The sequence below is a fragment of the Jaculus jaculus genome, chromosome X (assembly GCF_020740685.1).
Source record: "Jaculus jaculus isolate mJacJac1 chromosome X, mJacJac1.mat.Y.cur, whole genome shotgun sequence".
NCBI classification, from domain to species: domain Eukaryota; kingdom Metazoa; phylum Chordata; class Mammalia; order Rodentia; family Dipodidae; genus Jaculus; species Jaculus jaculus.
The window spans coordinates 114,359,993-114,373,698 of NC_059125.1; the positions used below are offsets into that span (position 1 = coordinate 114,359,993).

Sequence of the window (13,706 nt, forward strand, 5' to 3'; positions counted from 1 at the left end):
ACATGCATCCCATGTTTTACATTTGGAAAAGTCTACCAAAACCATTTTAACTAAATTCTAAACCTACAGAGAAATACAAAGAATAATCCAGAAAACATTCATATACCTGCCATCTACATTTCACACATTTTGGGAGAAAGTGTCTCACTGCATATACCAGGCTGACCTGGAACTTGCTGTGTAGCTCAGGCTAGCCTCAAACTCAAATCCTTCTGTTTTAGCCTCCCATATGCTAGGATTGCCATCCTGCAACACTACACCAAACTATTTATCTTTGTTATTTTTGAGTTAGGGTCTTGTTTTTTTTTAATGTTTTTTATTTTGTTTATTTATTTGCAAACAGAGAGACAGACAGATAGAATGGAAGCACCAGAGCCTCCAGCGCTACAAACTCCAGATGCATGCACCACTTTGTGCATCTGGCTTTATGTGAGTACTGGAGAATCAAACTCAGGTCATTAGGCATTGCAGACAAGTGCCTTAACCATGGAGCCATCTCTCCAGCCCAATATATTGTTTTTTATTTTTTTATTTGAGAGAGAGAGAGAGTGTGTGTGTGTATGGGTGTGCCAGGGCCTCTTGCCACTGTAAACAAATGCCAGATGCCTTCACCATTCCCTGCATTCAGTTTACATGGGTGACTTAGGGACTGGACCCAGGAATTGAACACAGTCTGGGTTCAATTCCTAAATCACCCATATAAATTCCCTTCCATTAGCACTTTTAACCACTGAGCAATCTTCCCAGTATAATATATTGATATTTTTAAAAATCTTTTTGTGTTTAGCACAGGTTAAAGTCTTATATCCCCTCTCCCCTAGTCCCCATTTCCCTGAGAGCCCTCCTCAATAGGGTTATTGGTGTACACTGTGAGGCCAATATATTGTTTTGTGGGTTTTATAATTTTTAGTTCTCATATACTACACTTGTTTTGTTCATTCAACATTGTGCTTTTATGATTTATCTAATCTCATTCATTCAACCACATGATATCCATTGACTGACAATGCTTCATTTATCCATTCTATTACACATGAACATTTCAATTGTTGGAGCTCTTTATACATACAAACAATGGTGGAATGTGTGTCTTTGTATATTTGCAAAAGTTGCTCTAGGGTGTGCACTTAGAAATGAAATTTAAAGGATAAAATACATGCTTCTCCAGTGCTAGTAGACAATGCAAAGTAGCCCTATCAATTTCGGTTTCTCCTGGAAATGGATGAGAGGTTTTATTTCCACCCATTCTCACCATGATTTGATATTTTCAGACTTTGCCAATGAACTGGTGAGAAGTGGGTATGCTGTTACTGTTCATGCAAAAACAGCTCTGACCTCAAAGGGAATGAGAGATATTTATTCTAGAGCCAAATATGAGTGGCTATGGTCTGATAATACAGACTTAGGTGATACCTAATACCATATACGAACATGATCACAGTTTCATGTTTTTTCTTGTTATTGAGAATTTTAATACATGAACAAAATGTAATTTGATCAAAATCCCTTTCCATTGGGGCTGGAGAGATGGCTTAGCGGTTAAGAGCTTGCCTGTGAAACCTAAGGACCCTGGTTTGAGGCTTGATTCTTCAGGACCCACGTTAGCCAGATGCACAAGGGGGCGCACGCGTCTGGAGTTTGTTAGCAGTGGCTGAAAGCCCTGGCGCACCCATTCTCTCTCTCTTTCTCTCTCTGTCACTCTCAAGTAAATAAATAAAAATGAACTACAAAAAATTAAAATCCCTTTCCATTACCCTCTTTTGTCCCCCTCCTATACCCCTATTCCACTGAATCCCCTTCTCTTTAATAAAGAAAGTCATCAATCAGGATATTTTAAAAATAAATTGGTAGGAACATCGGGTAGACGAGTTACAGCAAAGCAGGGAAATCTGCTGTCATCCTCAGATGCTATCCAATGACATTCTTAGCCTTTGGGTTGGTGGAAGTTAGGGGTCTGTTGTACATTTTGAAAGGATCTTATTTGATAGTCACAAAGATGTTAGGTCAAACACAGGTAGGAAATACTACTAAGAAGACTAAACATGGCCTAAGATACCTTGGTCTCAAACTTGTAACATTTCAGCTCTCCACAGTAACTGAAGTTCTAATCGGTCTATCAGCCTTATAGAATTTGTGACATAGATGTGGCTTTGTTTTCCCTGGGAACTTCAGTTCACATTTCTGTTTTTGTCATTTTTCTAGTAACTAGTGAGACAATGACTTCACTTACATTTATATTAAAAAGGAAAGGAATTCCTTTAACCAATTACATTTTGTAGACCTTATTTGAGATTAACAAAACAAAACATAGCCAGACGTGGTGGTGGTGCATGCCTTTAATCCCAGCACTTGGGAGGCAGAGGTAGGAGGATCGCCATGAGTTTGAGGCCACCCTGAGACTACATAGTGAATTTTAGGTCAGCCTGGGCTAGAGCAAGACCCTACCTCAAAAACAAAAACAAAATAATAAAATAACATAAATAATCAAATAATAATAATAATAGTTTCCCAATCAGACAATGCCCAGGAACAAGGAATTTCACAGAACTCCAGCCAACCATGCAATCAGATATCATTTATAGAGAAATAAAAGCAAGACATAGAAAACAACTTAATTGGCTGCAATCTAGTCAACAAACCAGTCAAATGGTTGTCATTTAGTTAATCATTATAACCTAATTAGCTAACTGGTTATAGGGCCTTCTGCAACCAACCAAAGTTTGGTAATTATGATTAAACTCTATTGGCTTTGTCTGTTGGGCCATGGTGGGTCCTCAATCCAAATCCATACCCTTCTACAAAGCTAAATAAAGTATTTTCAACTCATACTTTTTGTTGTTGCTTATGTATGTGTGTGCCTGTGTGTGGAGGCCAGAGTTCTACCTATTTTCTTCCTCAATCACTTTCCATCTCATCTGTTGAGACAGGATCTCTAACTCACTGGTTCCACTAGTCTAGCCAGCCAGCTTGCCCCTAGGATCCTCCTGTCTACCTATCGCTTCCAGAATGCTAGGATGACAGACACCACCAAGCCCCAGCATTTATATGATGCTGGAGATCCAAACCCATGCTGGTGTGGCAAGTGCTTTACTGCCTGACTCATTGCCCCAAACTAATGAATTTTCAAATCTCCATTTCTTGATTGCTGGGCTGGGGATTCAGCTCAGTTGTAGAATGCATACCAGTGTGTACAAGGCTCTGGATTCTATTCCTAGTACTGAGGCAGGGTGGACTCTCTGAAAGGCTCAAAGTCATTTCAAGAAGTTTCATTCCTTTTAAGTTTCAAGAGGATGGGAAAATTGCATTCTGGTTTAATATTTTCAAGGGTTTCTATGCATTTACAACCCCATGGGCAGGAATGCAGACAACAGGAGAAAATTCTGAAAGTGAAATGAGAAGAATTTGGGGTTGATATAAATCAGAAGGTTAGGCAGCTTTTCCTTGTAGCTAGCTAGCATTATATGAATATATAGTGGTATTGAAATATATTATTCATCATTCCCCATGTAGTATAGTAATTTTCACTCAAATGCTAGAAAATATTTCTAGAAGTAGTATAGAGCATGCTTACACAATATAGAGCTGATTCCTTGGGTTTCCCCCCTATTTTTACCTAGGTTTGTTGTGCTGTTCATGGATGACCTGGGCCATATTTCCCAGTGGAGCTCCATTGTGGCTGGGAGTCTCGCAGGCATGGTTTCCACCATTGTGACATATCCTACTGACCTCATCAAAACCCGGTTGATTGTGCAGAACATGCTGGAACCATCTTACAGGGGGCTCATCCATGCTTTTTCTACTATTTATCAACAGGAAGGGTTCCTGGCCCTTTACCGAGGGGTGTCCCTCACTGTTTTAGGTAAGATGAAACTTAATACCTTGTCTAAGAAAAGGTTGTGTTCTTTGAAATACATGAAGGTATTATATACTTTTGTGACCAGTCAACTCTGTTTTCCCAAGGTAATATATAGAGAAAAAAAAAAAATATATATATATATATGTATGATTATATAGATTCAGTCCATAGAGAACAAGTTACTTCATTCTGTTCCCCAGCTATATGCCCCACTTCCAAGCTTTGCTCAGTCACACCTCAAGGAAGGGAGTAGGCCAAACAGTAGAAGTGGCTCAGTGCAGCTGGGTTGGAAAGGCCCCCTCAAAACTGCCAAGCTGTCACAGAAACTAGTCTTCAGTGTGCATTTCCACAAGCAGGAGCAACTGAATATCCAGTAGTCTTCATAGTCTTTGCCAGAACTGTACAAACACACCCCCCTTTTACTACCCCTTTGCCAAATCCAGCAGGTTTTTGCCCTTCTGTCCTTTGCTGAAATGTTTAATGAGATTGGTCACCCTTTCTTCTGGAAACTTGACTTCTAGGGGACTCCCTATTTCCTGGGTAGCTCCATATCACTCTGCCAGATCTTTTTTATTCAATGTACCTGGTCCACTTGGATCATCTGACACTGCCAGCCGGCATGTAGTATTCCTTCCTCAGCTTTCTTTGTGCCCTCCACAATGGCCTTCTTACCCTGCATCCTTCCTAAAGGGCCTCATCTAAGCTAGTGACTTGAACAAGCATCAGTATATTCTGACTCCCAATCCCTGTGCCTTTTTAAAATATATTTTATTTATTTATTTGATACAGAGAAAGAGGCAGAGAGAGGGAAAGAATGGGCCCACCAAGGTCTTCAGCCACTGCAAACAAACTCCAGATGCATGCACCCCCTTGTACATCTGGCTTACGTGGGTCTTGGAAAATTGAACCTGGATCCTGTGGCTTTGCAGGCAAATGCCTTAACTGCTAAGCCATCTCTCCAGCCCTCTGTGTCTTTAATATATTCTTTTTTATTTATCTATTTGAGAGTGAAAGAGATTGGGACGACAGGGCCTCCAGCCAATGCAAACAAACTCTAGGCACATGCGCCACCTTGTGCACCTGGCTTACATGGGTACCGGGAAATGGAACCTAGGTCCTTTGGCTTTTCAGTCAAGTGCCTTAACTACTAAGCCATGGCTCCAGCCCCAATCTCTGTGTTTTTAGCTACAATGACTAACGCTTTGGGGGAGTACTCAGTGGATACCAGGTACTTTGCCAAAAGGGTTGAGTGCGATTTCTTATTCAAGCCTTTGTTTGCTTGTTTTGCTTTGCTTCTGAGGTAGAGTCTCACTCTAGTCCAGGCTGATTCAGAAGTCACTCTGTAGTCCCAGGCTGGCCTCCAACTCTCAGTGATCCTCCTACCTCTGCCTCTTGAGTGCTGGAATTAAAGGCGTGCACCATCACATCCAGCTTTAAGCCTTGTTTTCATTTTGCATCATTTTAAGTTTTTTTGGTTTTTTCTTTGTTTGTTTGTTTTTCTTTTTTGAGGTAGAGTCTCACTCTAGCCCAAGCTGACCTAGAATTCACTGTGTAGTCTCAGGCTGGCCTCCAGCTCACAGCAATCTTCCTATCTCAGCCTCCTGAGTGCTAAGATTAAAGGTGTGCACCACCATGCCCCGTTTAAGTTTAATTTTTAGTTGACATACAATTGTACGTGTTCCTGGGATAGTATTGAGTATTTTGAGGTATGTATACATTTTGTAATGATCAAATCAGGATACTTAGCATATCAATCACCTAAAACATTTATCATTTCTTTGTAATGTGTTCCATTATCCTGTTAATAACCTGTCTTCAAAAAATAAATAAATAAAATAAAATAAAATAAAAAGAACCTGTCTGCACTCTGGCTTTCTGATCACTTGGGAACTTCTAGCTGTGGGTGAGTTTTTCCTAAACTGAGCCTGGTCTGTCTTGGCTTGGCTCAGGCCCAGCAGGGAGGGCTCCACCTAGCCCTTACTCTTCATATGGGTTCTTTATCTCCTCCAGCTCCCCACATGGCAAGAGCTCCTTGAACTTTATTTTCTCTTTTCTTTCCACATATTTTTCCCCAGATCCGTATCTGGTCACATGGACTCCTGAGCTACATGTGGCCCACATGGCATTTTGGGCTCTACATGTTGTACTTCTCCGCATTTTGTTTTCCCCTTACTGCTCAGCCTTCCCCTTTCTGCACTCCTTTGTAAAATCTGAATAAAATGTGGTATTGTAAAACTCAAAAAATACAAAAGAAAGAAAGAAAAGAGCCTGTTTTATAGCTACTTTGAAATGAACAATACATTTTTGGGGGGGGGGACTTTTGTTTTTTTTGAGGCAGGGTCTCACTCTACCCAGGCTGACCTGGAATTCACTATGTGGTCCCAGGGTGGCCTCGAACTCATGGTGATCCTCCTACCTCTGCCTCCCGAGTGCTGGGATTAAAGTCATGCGCCACCACGCCCAGCACAATACATTGTTACTAACTATCATTGAAACAGGAAGTTTGGGGTCACTGCCAATGAGCCGATATGTAACAGAAACTGAGGTTCTTCATTAATGTACAATATGATAGGCTGACACACTGATAATTTGGGGATGTCTCTGGATTCTTGTCTTATGAATTTGAAGAATGAAATCCACAGGCCAGAGGATAAGATTCAGAAAGATTTTATCATAGCCTAGAGCTTTAACAGAGAGAGTTTTAAGAGAAAGGGACCTTAAGGGAAGGAAGAAAGGCACTGAAAAAGCCCAGGACTTAAGAAAAGGAAACAAGGCAGAGTTCTCACCCAGGAAGACAAGAAGGGATTGAGAAGCCTACCTCAAGAGAGGTTGGTTTTGGGGCTGGAGAGATGGCTTAGCGGTTAAGCGCTTGCCTGTGAAGCCTAAGGACCCCGGTTCGAGGCTCGGTTCCCCAGGTCCCACGTTAGCCAGATGCACAAGGGGGCCCACCCGTCTGGAGTTCGTTTGCAGAGGCTGGAAGCCCTGGCGCGCCCATTCTCTCTCTCTCCCTCTATCTGTCTTTCTCTCTGTGTCTGTCACTCTCAAATAAATAAATAAAAAATGAACAAAAAATATTTAAAAAAAAAAAAGAGAGGTTGGTTTTGTTTTTGTTTTATGACCACCATGGATGGGTGTCTAGTTTAGCCTGCCTGATCCTGACATCAAGTGTCCTTGGGTCAGGATTTCTGGAAAAGGACAATCTTCTCAGAAACCTTAATTCTTTTTTTTTTTTTTTTTTTTTCTGGTTTTTCGAGGTAGGGTCTCACTCTGGTCCAGGCTGACCTGGAATTAACTCTGTAGTCTCAGGGTGGCCTTGAACTCATGGCGATCCTCCTACCTCTGCCTCCCGAGTGCTGGGATTAAAGGCGTGCGCCACCACGCCTGGCAGAAACCTTAATTCTTTAGGAATAGCTTTCTCAGAAGGGAGTGCTCCCTACACAGGCAGAGATAAGAAAAGGACATTTCTGACTGGTAGTAAAGTGTAGTGACTTACGTTTTCCCCCACAGGCCCAAGGAAAATTCCTACATTTTTTAAGGATTTTATTTATTTAGTTAGTTAGTTAGTTAGTTAGTTAGTTAGTTAGTTATTTGAGACAAAGAGAGGGGTAGGGGAGAGAGAGAGAGAGAGACTGGGCATGCCAGGGCCTCTAGCCACTGCAAACGAACTCCAGGCACATGTGCCACTATATGCATCTGGATTATGTGGGATCTGGAGAATCAAACCTGGGTCCTTAGGCTTTGTAGGCATGTGCCTTAACCACTAAGCCATCTCTCCAACTCAATAAGTCCTACATTTAACCAAGAGAAAACCATTCATTTGAGGGCCCTGTCACCCCTAAGCTGGCTCATAGTCACCATGCTGGGCAGTAGAATACCAGGATTTATTCCTTATATGTATTTAGTTTGTTTTTCATTTTTTGAGACAGGGTCTCATTAAGTGACCCTGGCAGGCCTTGAACTCCTCCTGCCATAGTCTCCTTAGTTCTAGGATTACAGCATGTGTACCCTTTCCAGGCCTAACTTTTCACCTTTTGAACAACTTCTAAGGCCTCATTTTATAGATGAGGACAAAGATGCCTAGGGAAGCTAAGTTATTTACCCAAGGTTATATAGACAAACTGTGGAATAACCTAACCCTATAATTCGTCTTTCTTAGCCAGACTTATGCCAGGTCGTAAGGGCATCATACCTCTAGTGGATGCCTTCACCCATGCTTCCTTGGTAAAAATGATGATATCCTCATTAATCTCAAATCTGCTCTTCCTCCTTTGTCTCCTAATGAATGAGATTGCCAAACCGGGCATGGTGGGGCATGCCTTTAATCCCAGCACTCGGGAGGCAAAGGTAGGAGGATCGCAGTGAGATCAAGGCCACCCTGAGACTACATAGTGAATTATAGGTCAGCCTGGACTAGAGTGAGATCCTACCTTGAAAAAACCAAAAAAAAAAAAAAAAAAGAAAGAAAGTTCCTTTGGGGCTGGAAGGATGGCTTAGCAGTTGAGGCATTTGCCTGTAAAGCCAAAGGACCCAGGTTTGATTTCCCAGGACCCATGTGCCAGATGCACAAGGGGGCGCACATATCTGGAGTTTGTTTGCAGTGGCTGGAGTCCCTGGTGCCCCATTCATTCTCTCTCCCTCTCTCCCTCTTTCTGTCAAATAAATAAAAAAATAAATAAAAATAAAATATTTGGGCTGGAGAGATTGCTTAGTGGTTAAGCACTTGCCTGTGAAGCCTAAGGACCCTGAATGGCCTAAGACACAAGAGATATAGGAATCACTTTGCCTCCTCCTATTGCTGTTTCCACTTCAGTTGTGCTGTTTTGACTTCGTTTTTAATGCACAAGTATGTCCCCCTTCCTACCCATCTCTTCTGCACTAGCTTATGCCTACAACAGCTTTCCTGACAACTCTGACAATGCAGACTTGGCCTCTCTCACAGACTCAAGAGCATACCTTCTTCTAGTTTGAGATGTACCCTGCCTCAGTCTATCCTATGCATTGCTACTAGATAGGGATTATCTTCCCAAATGCTCTGCTGCCCTCATTTCGCTGTAATCCCTAAAAGCTTCCAGTGACTCCCTCCTCTAAGCCAAGGGAGAAAGATAAATTGCTATGGCAGTCCAGATCCTTCCGACCTGACCCCTCATCTCATCCTGTTCCATGCATCTACCTGCAGTCATGCTCCATCCATACAGAAAAACTTGTGTTTCCTGGAAATACCACATTCTTTTTTTGTTTATATTTATGTATTTATTTGAAAGCGACCGACAGAGAAAAAAAGAAAGAAAGAGAGAAAGAGAAAGAAAGAAAGAAGGAGGCAGATAGGGAGATAGAGAGGGAATGGGCACACCAGGGCCTCCAGCCACTGCAAGTGAACTCCAGACGCGTGCGCCCCCTTGTGCATCTGGCTAACGTGGGTCCTGGGGAACTGAGCCTCGAACCGGGGTCCTTAGGCTTCACAGGCAAGCTCTTAACCGCTATGCCATCTCTCCAGCCCCCACATTCTTTTTTATATGCCATTACCATTAGCTGGACTAACTTGCTGTTTTCTTGATGTCTGATGAACTTCTACTTATTTCTCAGACCCAGTTCAAAAGTTCTCTCTTCTGAGGCTGGTGTGGTTATGCACACTTATAATCTAATCCTGTCATTTGAGAAGCTGAAGGAGGAGGCTTATGAGTTCCACATAAACCTGGGCTATATAGTTCCTATTTTAAAAATCCACACATGGGCTGGAGGGATGGCTTAGTAGCTAAGGCATTGCCTACAAAGCCAAAGGACCCAGGTTCAATTTCCCAGGACCCATGAAAGCCAGATGCACAAGGTGGCAAACGCATCTAGAGTTCATTTGCGGTAGCGGAAGGCCCTAGCACGTCCATATTCTTCCTCTCTCCCTCTCTCCCTCTCTCTCTCTCTCTCAAATAAATAAAAAATCCACACACTTGCCAGGACTGGTGACACAGACCTGTACTGTCAGCTATTCAGAAGACTGAGGCAGAAGGATCTAAAATTCAAGGCTGTCTGAGCTACAACATTGAGTTCAAGGCCAGCCTGTTCAACTTAGTGAGACCTCATCACCAAAAATTTAGGGTGGGGGGGAGGGTAGCTGGAGAGATAGTTTAATGGTAAATGTGAGGCCACAGGTTCAATCCAAAAAAATACCCACACAGTATTCTCTCTTCTGCCAAGCCCTTCCTGACTCTTCTAGGCAAAATGAATCCCTCTGATCCTTGTGAACATAAAGTTGCTTGTATAGCCCAGTATTATAACACATGCCAGGATTGCTATACTTATTAGTGTTCTCTGGATGTCTACTGCCCTTGACAATAAATATTTCCAGAAGTTAGACTGTTTTTCTTTGCATTTCCAGCACTTGTCATAGGGCCCAACATATAGCAAAAGCTCACCCATTTTTTTTTTTAAATGAGGCCACATGTAGTCCAAGCTGGCCTCAAACCCACTATAACAACAAGGCTGGTCTTGAACTCCTGATCCTTCTGCCTCAGCCTCTCAAGTCCTGGGACCACAGGGGTATGCTACCATACCCAGCCTCCCCAGATATTTTTGAATGAAAATAAATGGGAAGTTAGTGAATCATTTAAAATACATGTTTAGTAATCATGGAAAATGCTGATAATTTTTTTTTTATTTTTAAAAAAAATTTTTTTAAATACATGTTTAGGGCTAGAGAGATGGCTCAGAGGTTAAGACACTTGCCTGCAAAGCCTAACGACCTGGGTTCAATTCCCCAGTGTCCACATAAAGTCATATGCATGAAGTGGCACATGCATCAGGTGTTGGTTTACAGTGGCATGAGACCCTGACACACCCATTCATTCTCTCTCTCTCTGTCCCTCCTTCCCTCCCTCCATCTCCCTGCCTATCTCTCTTTTCTCTGCTGCTCTCTGCTTGCAAATATTTTTTTAAATGAATTAAATATGTGTTTACTAAATAAATATTTGACTAAAGATAAGCAGCCCAATTTGTGTACCTCTCCCATTTTTTTTCAGTGCTGGGGCTAGAACCCAAGGCCTCACACATGCTAGGCAAATGCTATTTCACTGGACTACATTCCTAGCCCTATCTCCGCTGTCTCAGTTAGAGGGAGAAATTTAGTTCATCTGTAAACTGAAAATGACTTCACAAGTTTCTGGAAGCTTATGAGCATGCTACCTACCGCATTATTTACTTGCCATCTTAGTTCCTAGGAAGGCGAGGATACCACACAGTTTGTGGTGCTCACTGGGCCCTGATATAACTGAAGCAAGGTCAGGTGTCACAATGCTTCATTCTTTACTGCAGACCAGTTCCTTTTAGCCAAGTAACTTCTTTTATGGGTTGATACTTCCCCAGTGTCTTATTTTTTTGTATTCCAAACACACAGAAAAGTTCAAAGAATTATAAACACCCACATACCATGACATTTTCTTTTTGTTTTATTGGAGAGAGAATTGGCCTGCTAAGGCTTCAGCCACTGAAATCGAACTCCAGACACTTGTGACACCTAGTGGGCATGTGCGACCTTGCGCTTGCCTCACCTTTGTGCATTTGGCTGACATGGGATCTGGAGAATCAAACATGGGTCCTTAGGCTTCACAGGCAAGCGCTTAACCACTAAGCTATCTCTCCAATCCACATACCAGGATCTTGATGTTCCAATTAACACTTCCATTCATCAGTCCATTTTTTAATTGATGATTTCAACATAAGTTGTGAATATTAGTGCACTTCACCTCTAATTCCTTCCATACGAGTATCTTGAATGTGAGTTCAGTATTTAAGGTTTTCTTCACCTCCAAAGTGCTGGGATTACAGGCATGAACTACCACACCCAGCTTTCAATATGTCTTATGGGTCTTTTAATATATAATTTATATCCAGTAAAGTGAGTACACAAACTGTTTTGTTTTGTTTTGTTTTGAGGTGGGGTCTTACTCTAGCCCAGGATGACCCCGAACTCACACTGTAACTTTAAGCTGGCCTTGAACTCACAGCAATCTTCCTACTTGTGCCTCCCAAGTGGTGGGATTAAAGGCATGCACCACCTCACCTGGTCACCAACCTTTGAAGATAAATTTGATGCCTTTTGGCCAATGACATAACCTCTATCACAGTATAGTGCTATGCTCCTGTGGGAAAATGCCCTCTTGCTCCTTGGGTTGGAGTGGTCTTAATCAGCCTAGGTCTGGCCCATTCCCTTGCCCATTCCCCACAGGCATTCCTGTACTGCAGCCAGTGCTTTCCCCAAACAGCAATCTTTCCCTGCCTTTGGTTCACAGGTGCTCTCCCATTCTCTGCTGGCTCCCTTCTGGTGTACATGAACCTGGAGAAAATGTGGAATGGACCCCGAGACCGCTTCTCTCCCCTGCAGAACTTTGCCAATGTCTGTGTGACTGCTGCAGTAAGCCAGACCCTCTCCTTTCCCTTTGACACTGTGAAGAGAAAGATGCAGGTGAGGAGTGAGGTGGGGGTAGGACTTGAATTGGTTGTGAGCAAATAACTAATAGCAAAGGACATTTACCACCCCCACACACTGATGTCAGGTTTCCACAGAGCTCTGGACAGCTTGTGCAAATACTGTGCAGGCTCAGTCTCGGCATTTCTGCTGCTAAGCTCACAGCTACTTGGCTTAAGTCCAAGCCAATGCATCTTTTTAAGAAGCCATCTTTTAAGAAGCTTCCAGCTGGGTTCCCCTGTTCTCTCCTGTCTCCTTTGATACATCACTTATGGTACAACACCAACAAGGAGGACACTGGAGAGTACAGTCCACATTACTCACAGCCTTCTTGCTGCCTTTATGACAAGAGTGACATGACACTCTTGCTTGTTACTCTCCTTTATCTCAGTGAAACCGAGGCTGTAGGGCTAAAATAAGCCAGAAACCATAGCCAACAAGGGTCCCCAACTCCTTCAGTGAGGAGCTACATTTCAAGTGGGTGGTATCTTCATGGTACTGGCCATGTACTTTCCTAATTTTTACCTGGGGAAACATTTTCTCTACAGATCATAGAGGCAAGTAGAGGTGCTGAAGCCTAAAATAATCCAATTTTGGTCAAAGAAAACCCAGACCAGTTGAAATAACATTCGGGGATTATAGCCACCTATGTATGATGAGAACAGTTCAGAATCCAAGCAGGAGTGAGGTGTTACATCTTCCATTAACACTGCTCACTTCTATAAAATTGCCTGCTTCCCTTGCCTCTTTTCTATATATATATATATATTTATTTATTTATTTATCAGAGAGAAAAAGAGAAAGAACGGGAAAGACAGAATGACAATGGGCACACCAGGACCTAGTGTCACTGCAAACAAACTCCAGACACATGTGCCAGCTTGTGAATCTGGCTTGACGTGGGTACTGGGGAATCAGACCCAAGCCTTCAGTCTTTGAAAGCAAGTGTCTTTTAACCACTCATCCATCTCTCTAGCCCCACCACTTCTTTCTGTGTGTGTGTGTGTGTGTGTGTGTGTGTGTGTGTGTGTGTGTGTGCATGTCCAGGGCAGAGAACAACCTGGGGTATCATCCACCTTTTCACCTTTTTTGTTTTGTTTTGTTTTTTCGAGGTAGGGTCTCACTCTAGACCAGGCTGACCTGGACTTCACTATGTAGTCTCATGGTGGCCTCAAACTTATGGTGATCCTCCTACCTCTGCCTCCCAAGTGCTGGGATTAAAGGCGTGCGCAACTATGCCTGTCCAGCACCACCATGCCCGGCCATTTCACCGTTTTTTATCTGCTGGATTTTTAAAATTATTTTTTTGTTCATTTTTTTATTTATTTATTTGAGAGCGACAGACATAGAGAGAAAGACAGATGGAGGGAGAGAGAGAGAATGGGTGCGCCAGGG

General features: G+C 42.6%; 1 protein-coding gene across 1 annotated transcript in view; it reads left to right on the forward strand.

Annotated features, from left to right (window-relative positions):
* The window catches only part of Slc25a43 (solute carrier family 25 member 43), a 56,683-nt gene that overhangs the window by 6,226 nt on the left and 36,751 nt on the right, over positions 1-13,706 (forward strand). Inside the window, exons 2-3 of the mRNA XM_004672611.2 lie at positions 3,618-3,859; positions 12,136-12,308. Of these exons, the coding sequence (XP_004672668.1) occupies positions 3,618-3,859; positions 12,136-12,308 (415 nt within the window). The remainder of the gene's footprint in view (positions 1-3,617; positions 3,860-12,135; positions 12,309-13,706) is intronic.